Source organism: Protopterus annectens, chromosome 6.part0 (assembly GCF_019279795.1).
Source record: "Protopterus annectens isolate FY-2018-M chromosome 6.part0, PAN1.0, whole genome shotgun sequence".
Classification (NCBI taxonomy): Eukaryota; Metazoa; Chordata; order Ceratodontiformes; family Protopteridae; genus Protopterus; species Protopterus annectens.
In genome coordinates, this window is record NC_056737.1 from 1,564,861,548 (window position 1) to 1,564,881,586 (window position 20,039).

General features: G+C 41.0%; 1 protein-coding gene across 1 annotated transcript in view; it reads right to left on the reverse strand.

Annotated features, from left to right (window-relative positions):
• The window catches only part of SLC12A8 (solute carrier family 12 member 8), a 1,470,733-nt gene that overhangs the window by 408,771 nt on the left and 1,041,923 nt on the right, over positions 1-20,039 (reverse strand). Inside the window, exon 5 of the mRNA XM_044075012.1 lies at positions 6,467-6,580. Within this exon, the coding sequence (XP_043930947.1) occupies positions 6,467-6,580 (114 nt within the window). The remainder of the gene's footprint in view (positions 1-6,466; positions 6,581-20,039) is intronic.

The window sequence follows — 20,039 nt, forward strand, 5'->3', positions numbered from 1 at the left end:
AGCTGTCTTGCTATGTTAAACCCATTTAACATAGTGAAACAGTTTGTAAAAAGCAACAGAGATCTTGCTTTCGCCGTTGCTTTTGCCCACAGCTCTGATGTACTACGTAGGCATACGCATGCACAGTACATCAGAACTGCTGCAGAATACCAGACAGCTGCGGAAGGGCAGCAAGGAGGCATTATACAATGCCATTATTTAAGAAAATTAATTATTTTTTTTCTTAAATAATGTCATTGTATAATAGCAATAACCCACTTCTGGGTGTGGGTAATGCTGGATTTACCCACGGATGGCTTTGTTTGGTCACTCGGGCTTCGCCCTCGTGACCAAACCACACCAACAGTGGATAAATCCAGCATTACCCACACCCAGGCGTGGGTTATTGCTATATTATTTTATTTAAAAGATGGGGGGGGGGGCTGACACAGGATTAAAAGTGCAATATCACTGTTTCATAAAATCAGAGAACTTTCCGATCTGCTGAGGTCATATGACATGACGCATAGCAGAATGTGCTAATAACATTGCCTGGGACCCATTCATAGAGTTCTAATATTGGATGGCACTATTTAAAACTATATTATCAGGGATAATGTTTATCAAGATAATAAGAACAGGTCAGAAGGTGGCTTGCAACCCATTTCTCTCCATAATACTTTAAAAGGACCAGGATGGATAGAAACTTGATAAAATGGAATGAGGTTTCAGACATTTGCAGTGACTGGAGGATATTTTCATAGTGGTGGCACTGTTAACTACGCTTCCATTCTGTATAACCTAGTCTGGTTGCTTGTCTGATGCTCCTCTACTTAATCTAAGACAGAAATAGTAAATATGTTTATTATGTTAGTCCTACTGAAAGTGAGACAAATCTCTGAAGACTGACCAATAACCCTCATGTTTATTTTACAGCAGCTGTGATGAGCAAATGAAAAGGTGCTTCATTTCAGGTCTGACAGGTTAAACAACAGAGTTGGCTATCATTTATGGTAACTCCTTAGACCTCTAAATCTACTTTCATACAGTGCCCAAATTTCACAAAGCTAATTTTTCTTACCTTACTAAAGTTTAGCACAAGGAATTCACTGTGTTTAATTTGCAGTCTACATCCCACCAAATACCAATTTCTTTATAATTGAAGATATACTATCATGGACCACAAATATCACCTAAGAAATGATCATACTCTGTGATTTTAACAATAGCTCGCCTATTTAAAAACACCATTATTCTAGACAACATTATTCAACTGATTAATTCTGACAACCAGATTCAAAAAAGACTATTATTATTATTAATAATAATAATAATAATTCAGTCTTTAACGCGATATTAAGCACTGCCCCTACCAAATTCTCAGCTACAGGCTCACTTCCAGACGCCCTATGTGATCATAACCTCACATATGCCATCTGACAATGCATCAAAAGCTATAAAAACCTCTCAAGACAACTTAGTTCAAAACCCCACAAATGTCAAATTTCCTTTGCATCTACACTTAACCAAATCAACTCATCTTCCCAAAAAAACTTAACTGTAGATCTAAAAGTTGAAAATTTCATTTTTACTTCCTGTCATTTCTCAGTATTCAAGCTCCACTAAAGAAAAAAAAATGTGTCAGATCTAATCCAGTCCTTTGGGTTTCTAGAAACACCAAACAGGTCATGCAAGAAAGAGAGAAAACAGAGAAACAATGGTAGACATTCAAAACATACAGACAGCTGAGAAATCATCCAAATTGATAAAAATCTTTCTTTGCCTAACTCAAAATAATTACCTTTATAACCCAAAAGGTCAATGACCAGTCACCTGCTGGATAACCGACTTGCTTTCACATAGGACCCAAGAAGTTACAATAGGGAATCCACTTCTACAAAGAGGCTGGTAACTAGCGGAGTCCCACAGGGCTCTGCACTGGGTCAACTTACTTTTGTCCTCCAATACTTTGAAGTCAGGGCCAATGTCAAGGCCTTCTAGTTGACCAAGTTTACAGAGGACTACAAACTAGGTGTAGTCGTAGAATTCTCCTGAAGACACAAATATCCTCTAAGAAGTGCCGACTCAGACAAATAACCGGTGCCAGAGCCACAGTCTAAAACTCAATGCCAAAAATGCATAATAATATCCTTCTGGACATTGGATATCCCTGCAAACTACCTCAATGACAACACACCCCTAAGAATATACCCAGTAGTCAGAGATTTGGGGATGCATGTAGACAATAACTGGACCTTCGACCATCTTGTGTCTAAGGTAGTAAAGAACTCATTTGATGTTGCATAACTCATAAGAAAGGGTATGGCATCAAGTTCAAAGGAAGTAATTGCTCCACTGTATTTGGCCCTCATCAGGCATATCATCGAGTACAATGCCCCCTTTGGCATGTACCTGACTAGACACATGCAGCAACTGGTACATCCACAGAGATTCTTCACATAAAGGATAGAGGCCATACGCAACATGTCCTACATAGATCGCCTCAAAGCCCTATCCCTCTACTCAGTCTCCTACAGACTGTTGAGAGGTGATGAATGCCTGGTATACAAAGCATCCTTGGATCCCTGTCTGATGGACTTTCTGAAAATCTGGGAAAAAACAGCATCATAATTACCTACCAATACTGCGGTGGTGGTGCTGCGGTAGCATTGTCACCTCACAGTAAGACGTTGTCCTGTTCGATTCTCAGCTAGAACGTCTTATGTGTGGAGACATGCGTGAATGGGCGTGCCTTTGTTGAAGGTTGTGTGTCAGGGCCGGGAACTCGGCACGTAAAAATCTACTGCCAATCATTAGCAGACCAAAGTTCCGCTGTGGCAACTTCTAACCAGGAAAAGCCGAAAGACACAACAACAACAACAACAATGGATGTCCCTTTTTGTCTCAATCCTAAGTCCTCTTCTCTTTAACATTTTTATAAGCAGCATCAGTTATGCAGTGGGACAAGGCTTCCTGTTTGAGTATGCAGACGACAACACTATAGTCTTCTTAGTATCAAGCATACCATCACTACAAACTATTACACAATAATCCTACTCCTCCACTGACTCTTTTTTTAACCAATCTAATCTTCTGTTTAACCAAAACATAATAAAAAAATCTACTTTTCACCCAAAACAATACTTTGATCATAAAAATACCTTTACTATATCATCTGCACAAAGCACTAGACTTGACAACCTAAAATTTGATGTACACATCCAAATTGCTATCTAAAAGACCCATATAAAACTAAGACTCCTACAAAACATCACCGTGTCTCACCATGCAATGTAGAAAGACCAATGCCCTCTCATATCTACTGCCAACTCTCTTTCACTCACCTATGCCTCCTTCTCAAGGATGTCAACTCTTCCCTTTTTACAAAACTAGAACAATGTTATAATAAAATAGCAAACTCTACAACTTACCTTCCAAGTAAAACCAATCATTCTCTAGCATTCAGAGCATTCATCCAACTAAACTGTTTGGAATTCTCCAGCTGTCAAAAATTTAATCTAATTAACTCATTCCTTCCAATGGAGCTCAGGAAGGTTGCACTGCAGCTTTCAAAGGGTGGAGCCTAATCTTTTTGATAGAATTAAATTATGTCCTCACATTTCAACCAAATGTTCATATTTCTGGAACCATAGGGGTTATTAAGGAAGTAATGGCAAAAATCTCTTCAGAACAAACAATTTTTATATTGGTAGTATTCTTTAGCTTCTAGGTCTTAAACTGAATTTTTAAGTCACAGTAAGGTAAGTCACAAAGGTAAGGCCCAGATTTGCGCTGAACCTGTAATTAATGGTACTACCTATATAGAACCTGTGGAAATAGCAAACCTGCTGGCTGACAGGTTCAGTGAAAATTCACTCCCCTGTCCCCACCACATGTACCCCAAAGCATCCGTAATACCTGTCTCCTGCCTAGTAACTCTGAGGAGCAGGTCTTAAATGCCCTCTCCAAGGCCTAAAACACAGCGTCTATAGGATGAGACAACACCCAGGGGCTGTGTTCTACATGGCTTAAAACAGGAATTAGCATCACCATTGAGCATGTTTTTCAATCACAGCCAAAGCACTGGCTTCATCCCAGCAGAATGGAAAACAGCTACTGTCATCCCTTTGCACAAAGGAGGTGCATCCATGGTCCCAGGAACTATAGAATCATTAGCCTGACCAGCCTTATCTGCAAGCCCGTGGAACAAATCATCATGGACCTCTTATTAACAAAGATATATGAAACCTATAAATGCTCAACCCCACCCAATTTGGCTTTGTCAAGGGGAGATTATGCCTGTTAAACTTGGTTGACTTCTTTGAGACAGTCATCCAAGCCCTAGATGAGGGCAAATCTGTGCATATGGCCTACCTCTACTTAACTAAGGCCTTTGACACAATTCCCCACTCAGGCATCATTGATAAACTCACCCAGCTGGGTATCAACCCATATATTGTCAAATGTGCAAACTGGCTTACTGATAGAACTCATATGGTCAAAATAAGGGACTCCACCTCCTCCATCTAACCTGTAACCAGTGCTGTTCCACAGGGATTGCTTCTGGAACCCCTAAAGTTCAGAATCTATTTCCCTGAAGTACAGGCTAAAACTAAAGGACTGTGGCTGGCAAAGTTTGCTGATGACTGCAGACTGGGAGTGATCACTGAAACTCCTAGTGATGTCAACATCCTGCAAGCAGGTCTTATGCAGACTAATGAGTGATGCTAAAGTCATGGTCTTAAACTTAATGCAAAAAAATGCATTATCATCTCCTTCAGCAAGGGTGATGTTCTTGCAAACTTGCACACCAACAGCAATACCCTACACACACAGTCAGTGGTGATAGATCTAGGCACACAGGTTGACAACAACCTTAACTTCAATCACAATGTCTACACAGTGATAAGAAGGGCATTTTATATTGCTCATCTCATAAGTAAGGGCATTGCCTCCATAAAAAAGAGGTTATAACCCCCTCTATGCTCTTCCCTCATTAGGCCAATAATAAAACATTCCAAATATTGGCAGCAATTGGAGAGAGCACAAAGGTTCCTTACATAGAAAATTTAGGGTCTTCAAGATCCGTCTTAGGCAGACAGACTGAAATAATTGTCACTTTAATCTGTATCGTACAAACTGTGCAGAGGTGACCTGTGCCTTCCATATAAAGCAATCTCTGACCCAGCTTTAATGGAAATGCTACATATTTGCAAGTCAAATGGCATAGTGGTCACTCACTCAAAGGACCTTAACTTGGTATGTGACATCAACAGAACTTGCTGGAGAGACAGATTTGTCTCGCAGAGGTTGCCCCACCTTTGGAACAAGCTTCCTATTCATGTTAAACAAAGCCCCTCGTTGGCCCTATTCAAGCACAATTTGGATGACTGGATGGGTAACCAGAAATTTACCCCAGGGGTTCCACCTGTGTTCCTCTTGGAGAGGAGCAAAAAGTGCTGATTTTAGTGTCTTCTTGAACCAAATATGCTTGGGAATACAGTTGAACTTGGTTAGGCTTGCAAGGGCCCTTGAGCCATTAGCCTAGTAACTTCCTATGATCCTATGAACACAGTAATTATTGCATTTCTAATATTTTATAAATAACTTACAGTATCTCAGAAACCTCTCAAGCTACACACATACTTTCGCAGAATTTTGTTCATCCAACTGAGTACTTTCAAATGAGGCTAAGTAGTACTGTATATGTTGCTTGGTTGTTGAAATATTTATAAAAATATGAAATTGATATCTATGTAAATAAATATTATGTGAATAATAATTAATTTCTCTTTATCCGTAAAAGACAGAGGACAAATATCAAGACAGCTGAGTTTGCTGTTGTGTAACCTTTAGTATGAGATCTTTTAATACCTTGCATGTAGTATAGTTTTGGAATTACTGATGTAAATATAAGCAAGTAATATTTGACACCTAGAGGCGTCAGTAAGATGTAACTGCAAAAACAACTGGAGGTATCACTCAGCTGTAATAAGTTAAATTGGTCCAAAGTATAATTCATCACCCAAACAGATGACCAACATTGAAGATAGTAATGCTATGGTACTCACCATCTAGATCTCTCATGAATAAGGATGCATCTTGTCCAAGTCCAAAGACCAAACAATAAACATGTTGAAACAATGTATTCCTCACATGTATCCATATGTTGGAATCCTCTACCATAAGACTTAAAACAAATTAGAAATTCCAAAATACTTCAAAGTAAACCTTAGGACTTACCTCTTGGATTCCAAACATTGCTCCTGCCACTCTGCTCCTGGCTCAACATTGCTACAACTTTATCCATCTGTCTTCCATCTGCAGTGTTGTTTTGTGTTCTTGCATAATCTAAGCTCCACTTATGCCAAAGTTTGTTTCTAAATATACCTTAAATCTGGCCTTTCATCTCCCTATGTTCCACACTGATCCCAAACATGAACTTAAATACTGGTCTTTCTTAATATAAAAAAGAAATAAGACTTACCTGTAGCAGCAGGAAAGAAAACTCCAAACACAGTAAAGAAGGATTCTCCTAGTGTGTAGTCTGGAAAAGTATTATTATAAAGCAGATCTTCAGAATACCCAACAAATCCATGATCTGTAAAAAGAAAAAAATAATATTATGCAAAAGAGAAAATTGTTGTTAATGTACCTTTTTGCATTACAAAACTTCTAGGAATATTTAAGAATAGTAAACATAACCAAAAGGATAAAAAATACACTACAATACGAATACAGTGTAAGGGCCAAACATTAACAAAAATTACAATTGTGTAAGGGAACTTACCATAATAGTATATGTTTGAATAGATCACATGTCGCAATAGCCATAATTACATGGGGTGTATCCTGTCAAGGATATTGGATGACCAGGAAGTCTACAAAGCTTTCTACAATGTTCTTGTGCACCGTGCATCTGCTCAAAGCATGAGAATATGTGCTAGTATAAGATGGACATAAGGCATGCCAAAATCAGAGCTTTCTTGCCAAAAGGGAGTGTGAGGCCTGAACCTCTACAACAGTTGAGTCAAATTTGTTAAAGAATGACATATCATGTCAAAAGAACACAGCTAAGGTAGGATTCCTCTTCCTGGCCTGGGAAGAGTAAAAAAGAAAAGATCAGAGGTGCTAATACTACAACAGTGATCTATTTGAACATCTACTGTTATGGTAAGTTAACTTCATTAGATCACAGCTGGAGTAGTCATAACTATATAGGATGATTGCCATAGCTCAGGAAGAAAGGGTAAACGGAGAAAGACCAAAGCCTAGAGGCCCTTGTAGTATAGCTTTAGTAAATCCTACTGTAGCTCTGGAGATGGAACATGGCTTATAGTGCTTAGTAAAGGTGTGTACTGAATACAAAGTAGCATCTCTAGGATAGATCTAGAGTCCCCTTTTACAGAAAGCCTCAGAAGTAGCCACAGCTCTGCTAGAGACAGCTTTGACTTTCTGTGCAGGACTTTAACCATGGTGAGAGCAACAAAACTGAACTGCCTGCAACTAGAACTGTTTGTTTAGACATTGACTATCTTTTCTCTTTTTACATCAAAGGAAAGAAAAGGTTGGTTAGATTTCCCACAAATTCTTTAGCCTTGTCCATGTAAAAATGTCTATGGACATGTAAAGTATGAAGGATCCTTTGTCCTCTGTTTCTGGGATCAGGGTAGAACACAGGGTGATGAAAAGCCTGATTTAAGGTAAATTCAGAAACAACCTTTGGCATAAATGAAGGTTTGGTTCTAAGACTCACCCACTCTTTATGGAAAATCAGAAAAGGTGACACAGAAATTAGGGACATAATTCGGATACCCATCTAGCTGAGGTCACAGCAATAAATGAAAACAGTCTTCCATTTTAAAGAATTGGCTGCAGGTTCAAAGAAAGAGAAGACTAACTTCTCCAAAACAAAATGAAGACTCCCAAGGAAGTGTCACCTATATCTGGGGGGCTAAAATGTAAAATCTCTTTCAAAAATTGTTTAATTTGAAATAAGGATGAACGGGTAGGATCACAGTACAGACAAGCAGAAATAGCTGAAAGGCGTGCACTAGCCTAAGATAAGTAATTCACATAGTTACTACTGAACCAGAGAATCATCCAGTTGGTATGAATCTTGCCCTCTTTTATGACACCAAATAAAAAATCTTTTACATTTAGCAGAGTATGATTTCCTACTAGCAGGTTTTCCTAGCCTAATCTAATACCTGCAGCACATTCTCATTTAAAAAGTGCCCAAATGGGATAAAAAAAATCTGTCATCAGTAGAGTCAGTTGGAGATTCTGAATGATGGGGTGGATTAGGGATCCCTTGACCTGTATGAGCATGTGCAGTCTGTGAAGTAGTTGAGGAAATATTCCTGACCAGGTACGAGAAGGGATAAGCAATGTTGTATTGGCCAAAATGGAGTTTTACCAGCAGTATCTTTGGTACATCCATCTTGATCTTAAGAATAACTTCAGGTATCAGAGGAATGGGAAGAAGGCCTGGAGGAACATTCATGTCAGTGGGAAAGAGAATTCATCTGTCTTCCAGGCCTTTTTAAGGAGTCCTGAAAGAGAACTGCTTTAACTGTCTGCTGAAATAAGAAATATGCAGATTTACTTGGGGAGCTCCCCACAGGTGGAAAATCTCCCGGAAGACCTCTGAATGTAGTATTCACTCGTGAGGGTCTACCCTGGATGTTCTCAAAGTATCTGTTGTTCTGTACTGCTTTGAAAGGATGTATGTGACCTGACGAGTGAGACTGTTCTGAATTATTGGTTTTCAGACAATGATGGCTAATCAGCAAAGGCCCTAACCCCCCCCCCCCTTGCTGATGGCTAATCAGCAAAGGGGGGGGGGTAGGGCCTTGCCCCCCCCCAATGTTTGAATATATTTTTTATCTGTTATCACCAACAAAGGTCCAGGAGTCCCCAGCTGATCCATACCGGCTAACAAGTTTTATAAGCACCATCATCTTTTTCAGATTTATGTGCTTCTGCCTGAAATTTGGCTCCCATAAGCCCTGGACCCTGTTGCCTTGAAGGACCGGCTCTCCCCACCCCAATGCAAAGCCTGAAGTGGTTTACCTTCATAATGCCGATCTCAATATGGTCGACCCCGCATTCACGAATACCGAAGTGCAAACATCCTAAACGACGAATTCCACATATCTGAACGACAAAATCTCACCCCCTTTTTGACCCATAGTAGCACTGGTGTGGAGGTGTGGCATGGCCAGAAATGTCAAAGTTCAACATTTATTCGACATTTTAAAAGTTTCACTGTTCTGGTTTCGCGGAAACAGGTCAACGATGTGGCCGGTCGATCATATGTGATCAACGATATGAAGGTAAACCGCCTGAAGTATCTGTTCTGACTGACTGACTGATGGGCTGAGCAGGAGGAGAGAAAGAAAAAGGAAGGCCAGTATTTAGCAAGTCTCAATTGGCCTATCATAGGAGTTTCTTCTTGAGGAAACTGAGAACTGGAATTTGCAAAGATAACGGATAGAGATGTTAGTCTCAAACTGTTTTAAGGTAGCACTGGAGTAGAGCCTGTCAAATTGGACCAACAGACTCAGTAAACCCATGTAACCCAGAAGTCTGAGGGACTGTCCTGCTATGAGCATATTTTGATGGGCTAGATTTAAGAAGGGAAGATGGAAAGATGACATTTTGCCTAGAGGGAGGTAAGCTGTAGGTAGAGAGGTGTCTATTAGATACCTTAGAAATACTAACCTGTGAGAGGGTTTTAAAGAACACTTTTTTCAGTTTTAGTTTGAAGCTCAAGTTGCTGAAAAGATGAACAGTGAACTGAAGAGTTACTGTTGGTTTCAGATGAAGGGCGCTGAAATGAGGCAGCTCTCTAATGTCTGCAAAAAGCTATGACTGGGACAAGGCACTTTGTGAAAACTCTTGGAGCAGTGGAAAGACTAAAAGGCAAAGACATAAACTAAAAGTAAAATCTCAAAGCAAATAATCTTAGGTAAAGCCTGTGCTTTTTGTGAACTGGACTGTGCAGGTAGGCATTTTTAGGTCTAGTGTGACCAAAAATGCCTTTGGAAATAGAGGAAAAAGGGTTTGTAAAGTGAACATCTTGAATTTTGAGATGAAGATGCTTTTGAAGGTATAAACAGGTCAGCATGTGCTTTCAGGGAACCAGAAACATTCTTAAATAAAATCCTCTACAGATCTGACAGAGTCTGAGGATTAAGAAAATTTATTTTTTTTTGAAGGAAGATGCGATACCCACTTGAAATGGAAAGGATGCCCATTGTAGTCTCTAACTATTCTGGTTTATTTTTAGAACACAAGCATCTGAAGTTATCTGTTTCTAGACATGAAGGCACTGGGAGGAAATACATGCAATTTGGCAAAAGAATAGTCAGGGTGAGGAGGAGAGGTGGAGGTAAAGACACACAAGTAGTCACTGAGGCTTCTTTTGAAAGGAGAGTCCTCAACAGTCCTTTCCTTTCCTTTTTGAACCTCCTTCCCATTTTTTTATTCCTGAGTTGTTGTTTGGTAGAGTTTTTGCTGGGAGCAGTTAAAAGTATTTAAAAAATGGATCTGGGGAAAAAAGTAATTCCTTTTGTATTTTGAAATAGGAGACAAAAAGACTTGTTTGACTCCTTGTATCACCTTCCTCCTTTCTTCTAGTTTTTCCAGTACTTCAGCTGAAGAATATTAAAACAATGGCCCCTATCAAGAGGCAGATTTAGTAACTGTGCATTAACACAGAGAAATTCTGTAATCTTACAGATGCATTCCTAAATATTACTGTACCAATAACAACAGCCCTGGACACATCCAATGCATCATAAGCACACTTAATAGAATGCTTAATGACTCATGAGGCAGCATTTAAAATAACCAAAAGGGTAAATTTACTGGCCTGATTTGGGTAAGCTTACCATAAGAAAATCTAAGGCCAAATATGTAATAAACTATTTCAAAGCACAACTATAAGCCTTCTTCAGATGGTTTAGGAATCAGAGGTTACTTACAATTCTGTACTAAACTTCCTCCCAATGATACCCTCCTTTTCTGACACCAATGAAGGACACTGCTAATATTCTTGTAGACAAATTCACTTCCAAATTTACTCCAACAACCCTGTCCCTCTATTCCCTCAGCTTCCCCATCAGAGATGAATTTGGACCAAGTACTTTTGACACTTTCCAAAATTAAAAATACCACGTCTATGGGTACTGACAATATAACTGGATGCATAGTGAGATGCATATATTCCCACTTGGCAAAACGTCTCCATCAACTCTTCAACCTGAATCTCTCCACTGGTTATTTCAATGAGGTGTGGAGAATGACAGATGCAGTGACCTTACATAAAAGCTGTCCCTCTCTTAAAGTTCTATTAGTCTCTCTATATATTATTTGCACAGCTATGTAAAGTATTATAGCAACCCTGGACACACACCAGTTTGGCTTTGTAAAAGCCAGATTATGCCTGCTCAATTGATTTCTTTGAAAAAGTGTTACGAATGCCATGGACACACCATCCACAGGGCTTATCTGGACTTTGTCAAGATCTTTGACACTGTCCCTCATATGTTGTGAATATTAACAAAATCTCCTAAATCAATGTTAACCCATACAGAGAGAGACAGTAACAATGCAATGACATAGGCACTGTAACCATACTTAAGACTTACATAATATCAGTAAAATCTTTTTTGCCAAGATAATGACCATGCACCACTTGCTGCAGTTGAGACAATAGTGTCAATTGCTAAATCCATGACAATGCTATAGACAGTTCCATCAATGAAAATAACTAACCAGGATAGGATATACCTGGTAGCTTTCAAGTGGTGCACCCACCAGGTGGGATGAAAATGTACTGACTGGACTAGAATCCTCCAAGCTCAGGTAACTGAGGAGACTTTAAAGCCTTCATGGTCATAGAAAGGACCAAAAATTAAGACAATGAGAAAGCAAAACATCACTGTTATCTAGAGCTGATAAGTTTCATAGAAAGACATTTTCTCATAACAAAAATGACAGAGTTTTGGTTAAATGAATTAAAACATGCACTTATTTTGTGGCTAGATCAACATAAAAAAATAATAAGATGTCAAAAATTGTGGTCACTGAGAAAGTTAGGAGGGCTTACTTTGCTTTTTACAAAAGTGGGTGTTTCAGACTGACTCTAAGAACGCTGAATATTTTGTTATACTTGCAGAGAAATTGTTATGCAATGCAGCTTTAAAACTACAGCAAATCATGTATCGTATTGTGGTACCAAACAGAAAACTTCAGTTGTAAGCATACTCTGTTTTATATGTGCAAGAAGGGGTCATAACACTTACACCTGCAAAAATGATAACCTTTGAAAAGCATTTTGCTAATGATGCCTACTGAATGTGATGAACTGTCTACTACAATAATTGAGTCAGACTTCTGCTGCTGAGTTACTGAAAAGTTAAATAAGTAACTGACTGCAGGTAGCTGCAGAGATGACTACCAGATTTAGGCATTATGATTATGCTTATAAAGGCACAACATATTTGACCCTTACTACAAAGGCAGTTGAAGTAGTCTGCATTCATTGAAACAGAAAACAGTATCTCATTACTCAAGTCTGCATACAAACTGTGTATGGAAAGTTAGATCGTTCTGTTGCCGTAATGCCCAATTTACCACACAATGTGGCAATACAGAAAGATTTTTTTCCACAATAAAGATTTATTGAGGCAACAGAAAGAAGGTAATGCTTGACAGACCACCTTATCAATGTGGGCAAGTAAATTAGCATGTGAATAAACCTACAGATATATCCCACTCTTACCTAGAAAAAGTAGCATGAGCAATGGCGAGACACATTCATAAGTGTGTGTGATGTCCCCACTCTGGGCAGTAATCAAGGATCCTGAATCCTCACCACTGACACTGGAGAGTGACATTCACTTGGAATACAAGTGGATACACTCAGTATTTCCACATGTAAACCACTCTGCATCAAGCACAATTTCCCTTAACAGCACATAAGGAATACACTCAGCCTGGGGTCTGGGTTTCTCTCTCTCTCTGTCTCTCCCCAGGTCCCCAATAAGGCTGCCCACTGGCACAGCTGTAGCCAAGTCCTCCAGCACCCTCTCTGTGAAACTACTGCTTCATGTCCCTACTCCAAGAAGCTCACACACACACACACACACACACACACACACACACACACACACACACACACACACACACACACACACAATTAGATTTGCTTTTCACACACACACACACACACACACACACCAGAGAAAGGCTTGGCACAGATTTGCCTGTTGTGGCCCCTCCTGCCCAAACTATAAGGTGGTTATCCCTGCCACCAGACACTACAAAGCCAGCTACCTAAGGTTCTTGCAAGGGTGCCCAGTTATACTGAGTGAAAATACTAATACAAGTGGTAATGTTGACCAAACAGCTAGGCTTCAGGAGAGGCCACAGTGTTACCAATAGATGTACTCTCAAAGGTTAACATTTTCTCTAAAGGGACCAGCCACAAAGAAAAGTTTAAATATATTTAAAAATAAATAATAAAAGAACATGAAAATATTAAATATCTATTTACAATAAACACCAGAGTGTCAACCACAGGAAACATTAAAATAACACAGATGAATAAATTCACACAGAAACTGAAAAAATAGTAATTAACTAATCTCACAATATTTACTGAGTAATCTAAAGAGTTATTCTTCCTTGGTTAACTTACTAGAGCAAGGCAAGATGAAGTAGGTGAGGGATCCTTCTATGCCAGGTTCCAAGAAACAGACTGCCCCTGACACTTCTCTCTCACTTAATATTAAAAAAATAATTTCTGTACAGAATGACATCACATAAATGTAGTCACCTGACTTCTGGTTTCCATGTAACCCCCCCCCCCCATTGCTGGAAAGTATCAGGGTTTATCACAAAGTTGTCAATAATACACACAGAGAGCCATGCTAAGATCTGTAGCAGCTCCTGGAAGTCATAAAACAATTTCAACCCTCTACCCTTTCAGAGTAGCAATTAGGTCACCCCAATGACAATGTAGGAATCTTCCTAGTACAGACTTATTGTGTCTGGCTGCATTCAAAACTGTGATATAACATATTTATGGCCTAGGCCCTTTTCTTAATAATTCTCAAAGTTAGGTGGATTGAGATTAACCTCTTCTCTTCCAGTATCCTATGTTACAGTACATACATGTAAACAGTTATAATAATGCATGTACACTTCTTTTCTCCCCAGCAGGCACACTGTTGATACATTTTTAACACAAGCAGCTTTACAAATACATTTCCAACACAAGCATCTGTAAAAATCAATTTGATATTCAAACAACATATAATTCTTTACTAAATTCGAGCTAGATGTGCTGGCATATGTTACATATCCACTGCCCTACTTCTCCTGGCACAGCTGGCAGTACCTTCTATCATCACATCTCTCCCCCCTTTGAAGACTCAAGCTAATTTTTCAAGTGCTTCTTAAGAAACATTCTTTGAACAGAATGAACCTATCTGGGAATAAAATAACCCATACCCTGTTTCGAGATCCAATCTGCCTTGGCATTGCTGACCCCATTACAGTTTTGCATTGTCATATCATATGCCTGCAACAATAGGCATTTTGCTGGATGGCTCAATGTAGCCATATATTTTCCCTTTTTGAGAATCAGGTGCTTCCTTAGCTACCTCCCTCAAGCCTTGTAATATAGGATCTGAGAGCTGAGCCTTTCTCAGCTCTACTTTTTTGACTCTTCCCAGCTCTCCTTCCACAGGAAGTCTGGCATCCTCTGACAGTGGTGCCTCACTGTCAGCCTGGATACTACCACTCACCTCTGCCCTTGCTGACACTCTGTCCATGGGCACATCACTACCTGCCAGAAGCTGTGTCTTACCTTCAGGCTCACTGCTACAGGATAGCTCCCTCTCTAAAACAGCCACCTCACCAGCCCTGGCTTCATGTGTGGTATCTGTGTGGGTCTCCCCCAGGCTACCAACCCACATGCCTGTCTTCAAGCCTGACTGCATGTAACTGCATGCACACAAGGTACTGCATTATCAAAATAATTCCCTATCAGGACATCTGCAGGGATATCCTCAAACACACCTACTTGCTTGCGTCCTTTTCCAGGCTCCCAGTCAATGTGAATCCTATCCTAAGCTCTGACTGGAATGTACTACAAAGCAAGTACTGTTCCTCTTTAACTACTGCAGGCTTCACAATGGTTATATCAGAAGCTGTCTCTCTCTCAGCAGTGGCCTGTTTTCCATCCACTAAGATTGGATATAAACTCTGATGATAACTTGGTACTTCTGTTGTCTCCAGACAACTTACCACTGGCATACTGTTATTCCCACTTGCTGGCTCCCCAACTTTTTGTTCCCCACCTTGCCTTCATGGACATCTATATGATATATGGCTTTACTGGTTGTATTTATGACATTTAACCTTTGATCCTGGCTGCATACCTGAACTAGTGGCTTCCCCCATTACTAATGGACTCTGTTGGGGTTTAGGATGCCAACCATGGGTTCCATTATATCTATGTGCAGCACTGGGTATCCCCTTCATGTGCAGTGATGCCCTGCTTGCTAAGTAGACACCCCTTTTTTCCTCAGCTCTTCTGCAGATTTACATTCCCAGTCTGCTAACCAGATTCTCATGTCCTGAGGCAAAGTGCTAAGGGTTTGTTTCTTCACCAAAAGGTCTACCAGCCTTTCAGAAGTGGTGGCTGACATCCACTCACCCAACTATGAAAATAAATGCTTAACTCAGCAATATAATCAATCACCCTTTCATCTGCCTTGCGTCTGTGCTCACAAATTTTTTTTCTATAAGTTTCAGGTGTTAAATTAAAACATTCAAGTAAACAATATTTGACTTTATTATAATTTAAGTAAACAATAACAGACAACTTACAAAGTACAGTTGTGTACACATCATAAATGTAGATATTCAGGTGTATTCACCTGTTGCAGTCATCACCTGTGGGTTATCCCTGCTGTGGTATCCCTCAGCCGGCCAGAATACCAGAGTCAATTTTTATTTTGCATCAGCTGCAGTCACCTACAGTCTAACATCAGGTCGTCAGTGCTATAATGCAAGGCAGTCAATGTCATTACATCAGTTTTTCTTGCCCTAACCCATCAGAAGCACAAGGGAATAAGGAAAAGTGGTCCTGGTAGCTAAAAGCCACTGTGGGAAGCTTATGTCTCCCTAGGGGGAAATGCTATATGGGGGATGGAGGGAAACCAGGACTGCAACAGTGAATACACTCGAACATCTACATTTATGGTAAGTTTACACAACTGTACTATGCTCTTTGTGTTTCATTGTTGCATTCATCACCTGTGGGAGGATTCCCAAAGCTGAGGAGCGGGGTGGAAGATAGGTTAGAGTCCTAGGCATGGGTCAGCAGGCCCTGCAGAACTGCAGAGGTAAATCCTGCCCTAGACTTAGAAAAAAGAGGTAGGTGGTAAAGGTATTGACAGAGGTCCAGGTGGCAGCTTCCATGATGTCCCTGGTGGAAACTCCTCTGCGGGAGGCTGCCCTAGTGGAATGGGTACAGATAGATTTTGGGGGGGGGGGTTCCCATGTAGTCTGTAGCAGAAATGGATACAGCGTGATATCCATTTCAAAATGGTTTATTTGGAAATGGGCTTCCCATCTGCCCCAAGGGCAAAGATGACCAGTAGTTGGTCTGTTTTTTTGAATGGTTTTCTATGGTCCAGATAGCATCTGAGTTGTTTATGCATGTCTAGAGAGTGTAGAATTCTTTCCCCCTTGTTTTGATGGTTGGGAAAGAAGGTGCGTAGGTGTATGGCCTAGTTGAGGGTCACATCAGATACCACCTTGGGCATAAAGGAGGGGTTAGTCCTCAGGGAGACCCTGTCTGCATGGAAAATGATGAAGGGCTCAACAGCCATGAGAGCCTGAAGTTCTAATACTCTTCTGGATGAGGTAATAGCTAGAAGGAAGGCATTCTTCCAGGAGAGGAATTTCAATTCTGTAGAAGCAGCAGGTTGGAAAGGAGGTAAGGTTATTTTTTCTAGAACATAATTCAGGTCCCAGGGTGGTATGGGAGGCCTTCTGGGAGGTCTGATATTAGAAGCCCCTCTGAGGAATTGCTTAATCAAAGGATGAGAGAAGAAGGGTGGGTCTGAATCGTAATGGGCAGAAATGGCTGAGGCATGGATTTTAATAGAGGAGAAAGAGACGCCACTATTGAGCAACTCGGCTAGGTAATCCAAGATAAGAGGGATGGAAGGATGGGAGTACTGGCCCTTTTGGACAGGTTCCAGGAGCAGAATCTTTTCCATTTCCCTGTGTATGATTATCTGGTGTTGGGTCTTCTGGCCACTGTGATGATGTCTAAGACCTGTTTGCTTAACAGCGACTCCTTGTTAGCTTTTAAGGTATAAGCCATGCTCTTCCCCCTTACCTAGGTCAAGAGGTCTGAGATCAGGGGAAGCTGCTTGGGGGGCTGTAAGGTCAGGCTGTGCAGTAAGGAGTACCAATGCTGTCTGGGCCAATCTGGAGCAATGAGAATGGCCTTTGGTCTCTCCTCCCTTATTTTGATAAGTACCTTGGGAATAAGGGGCAGAGTACGGAATGCGTACAAAAAGAGGGAGCTCCAGGGGAAGGTCAAGGCATCCATCTTCCATGCTAGGGAGGTGATACTCCCTGGTACAGAACTTTTGCAGCTGGTGGTTGAGGTGCGAGGCAAAGAGATCCACTTCCAGAGTCCCCCACTCCGGAGTGATTTGCAGAAAGATTTCCCTGTGGAGCTGCCCATTCGTGGGGGTCCAGTAAGTTTCTGCTTAGGTGGTCTGCCAGGGTGTTGTTGACCCCTGGTAGGTATTGGGCAATTAGTTGTAGACCCATGGAGGTGGATGTAAGCCAGAGGCTCATGGCTAACCTGCACAGGGGGTAAGATTGGGTCCCCCCCTGTTTGTTGATATACCACATTACTGTGGTGTTGTCTGGTTGTCTGTTTTTATAAGGAGAACCTCTGGCCTGAGATGGGGTTTGAAAGATGTCAGAGCCTTTTGTACTGCCATCATTTCTTTCTGATTGAAGTGCAAGAAAAAAGGATCCCCAATGGGGTACTTAGCTTTAGACATTTTCAGTTGAAATTCAACTCCATTGCACGAGCTCCATTGCAAGAAAGACTGATATAATGATGTCGGCTGCCTTGCTATATTGCATTGATGACCTAACATCAGACTACAGCCAACTACAGCTGGTGTAAAAAATGATTGACTTGGATATTCAGGCCAGCCAAGGGCTACTACAGCAGGGATAACCCACAAGTGATGACTGCAACAATGAAACATGAAGAACATACAGCAGTTGCAGCTTTACCATGGAGTAACCATGAGACACATAACTCTCCTAAACAGTGTGCCAGTCAACCAAAGCCCCCAAGGCAAAACAGCATGCCCAACACACTAGTCATAGGTGACTCGATAGTGAGGCACTCTGATGTCCCATTCACTAGGGTGAATAAGAAGAAAGTAACAGTCAGCTGCCTGTCTGGTGCCAGGGTCTGCTACATAACGCACGCACTCAGGTCCCTGAACAACAGGTACAAATATGACTCTGTCATTGCACATGTGGGTGTGAATGACCTGAGACGTACCTCCCTGGTACATGAAAAGAGACATGGAGAAGCTTGTGGATTATGTAGCCCAGGCAGGTATGACCCTAGTCCTGAGCAGCCTCCTACCATCACCCAGAATGATACCACAGTACAAGAAGAAAATTATTGATTTCAACAACTGGCTAAGTTTCTGGTGTCATTCTAAGGGGATCCAATATCTGTGTGCCTGGGCTGATATGACTGACAGACCTCAATGCTTTGCCAGAGATGGCCTGCATCTGTCACCCCTGGGCTTTCAGATACTGGCCAAGGCTCTTGCCACCCCTATAGTGCCTTTTAGGCGGTGTTCCAAAGACCAAATTAACCAAATTACCACCATAACTGCTACAAACAAATGCAATCTGAGGGTCATGCTGCTCAATGCTAGAAGTCTAAATCTGAAAATGGACTCACTTAAAGCACTCCTTAAAATGGAGAACAACAACATTTGTGCTGTAACAGAGACCTGGTTCAAGGCAGCAGAAAGCACTCCTGCACTACCAGGCTATAATTCATTCCACACCTTTCAGACCCAGAACCTGGACTGAAGCTCCAAAGGCAGTGGTGTTTCCATATTCATAAAGGACACACACACATCCAGACTGATAGCACAACATAAAGCATTAGAGATACTTCAGGTGCAGATAACATTGGGTAAGACAGCGATTCAGGTCCTAGCCTGCTATAGGTCCCCAACCATGTCCCAAGACTCACACTCCATGTTCCTAAGCACCCTGGAGAATATTAGGATCTAACCTAACACTGTCATACTAGGAGACTTCAACTACCCCTCCATTATCTGGGAAAACTACTCAAGTACCAATACACTTGCCCAATGTTTCCTGGAATTCATTAATTCCAATGCCCTGGACCAGCTCATTCTTACCCCCACTAGAGAAAGGATCATCATCCTTGATCTGGTCATTACTAAAATGGGTGACCATTGCTATACAGCAATAGTCAATTCTTCCCGGGTTTGATCCAGCCACAAACTAATCAAGTTGGAAAGCCACATCCCCACCCCCCACACAAAGGTAATCACCCTGAAAAACTTCTGCAAAGCTAACTTTGGGCTCCTAAAAACAGATGTGGCTAACTTCACTGCACCCATGAAAATGGAGAATAGTTGCATGACTGCTGAATCATACACCAATGCACTGTACAAACACGTACACAAATGCATGGATCTCAACATACCCAACAGAACCAAGACACTCTCCTCCAAAAAAGGAAGCCAATATGCTGGTCCCCTGCCATAAACTTACTCTACAACAGAAGGAGGAAACCGATGCGGAATAAGGTCAAGTCCCAAGATTGAAAAAACTCCCTTATTAGTCTCAACAAAAAGTTGAGATCCCTCATCAAATCCTCTACAGCTAGCTATGAAAACAGAATTGCAGCAGATAATAAAGACAACCACAAGGCCTTC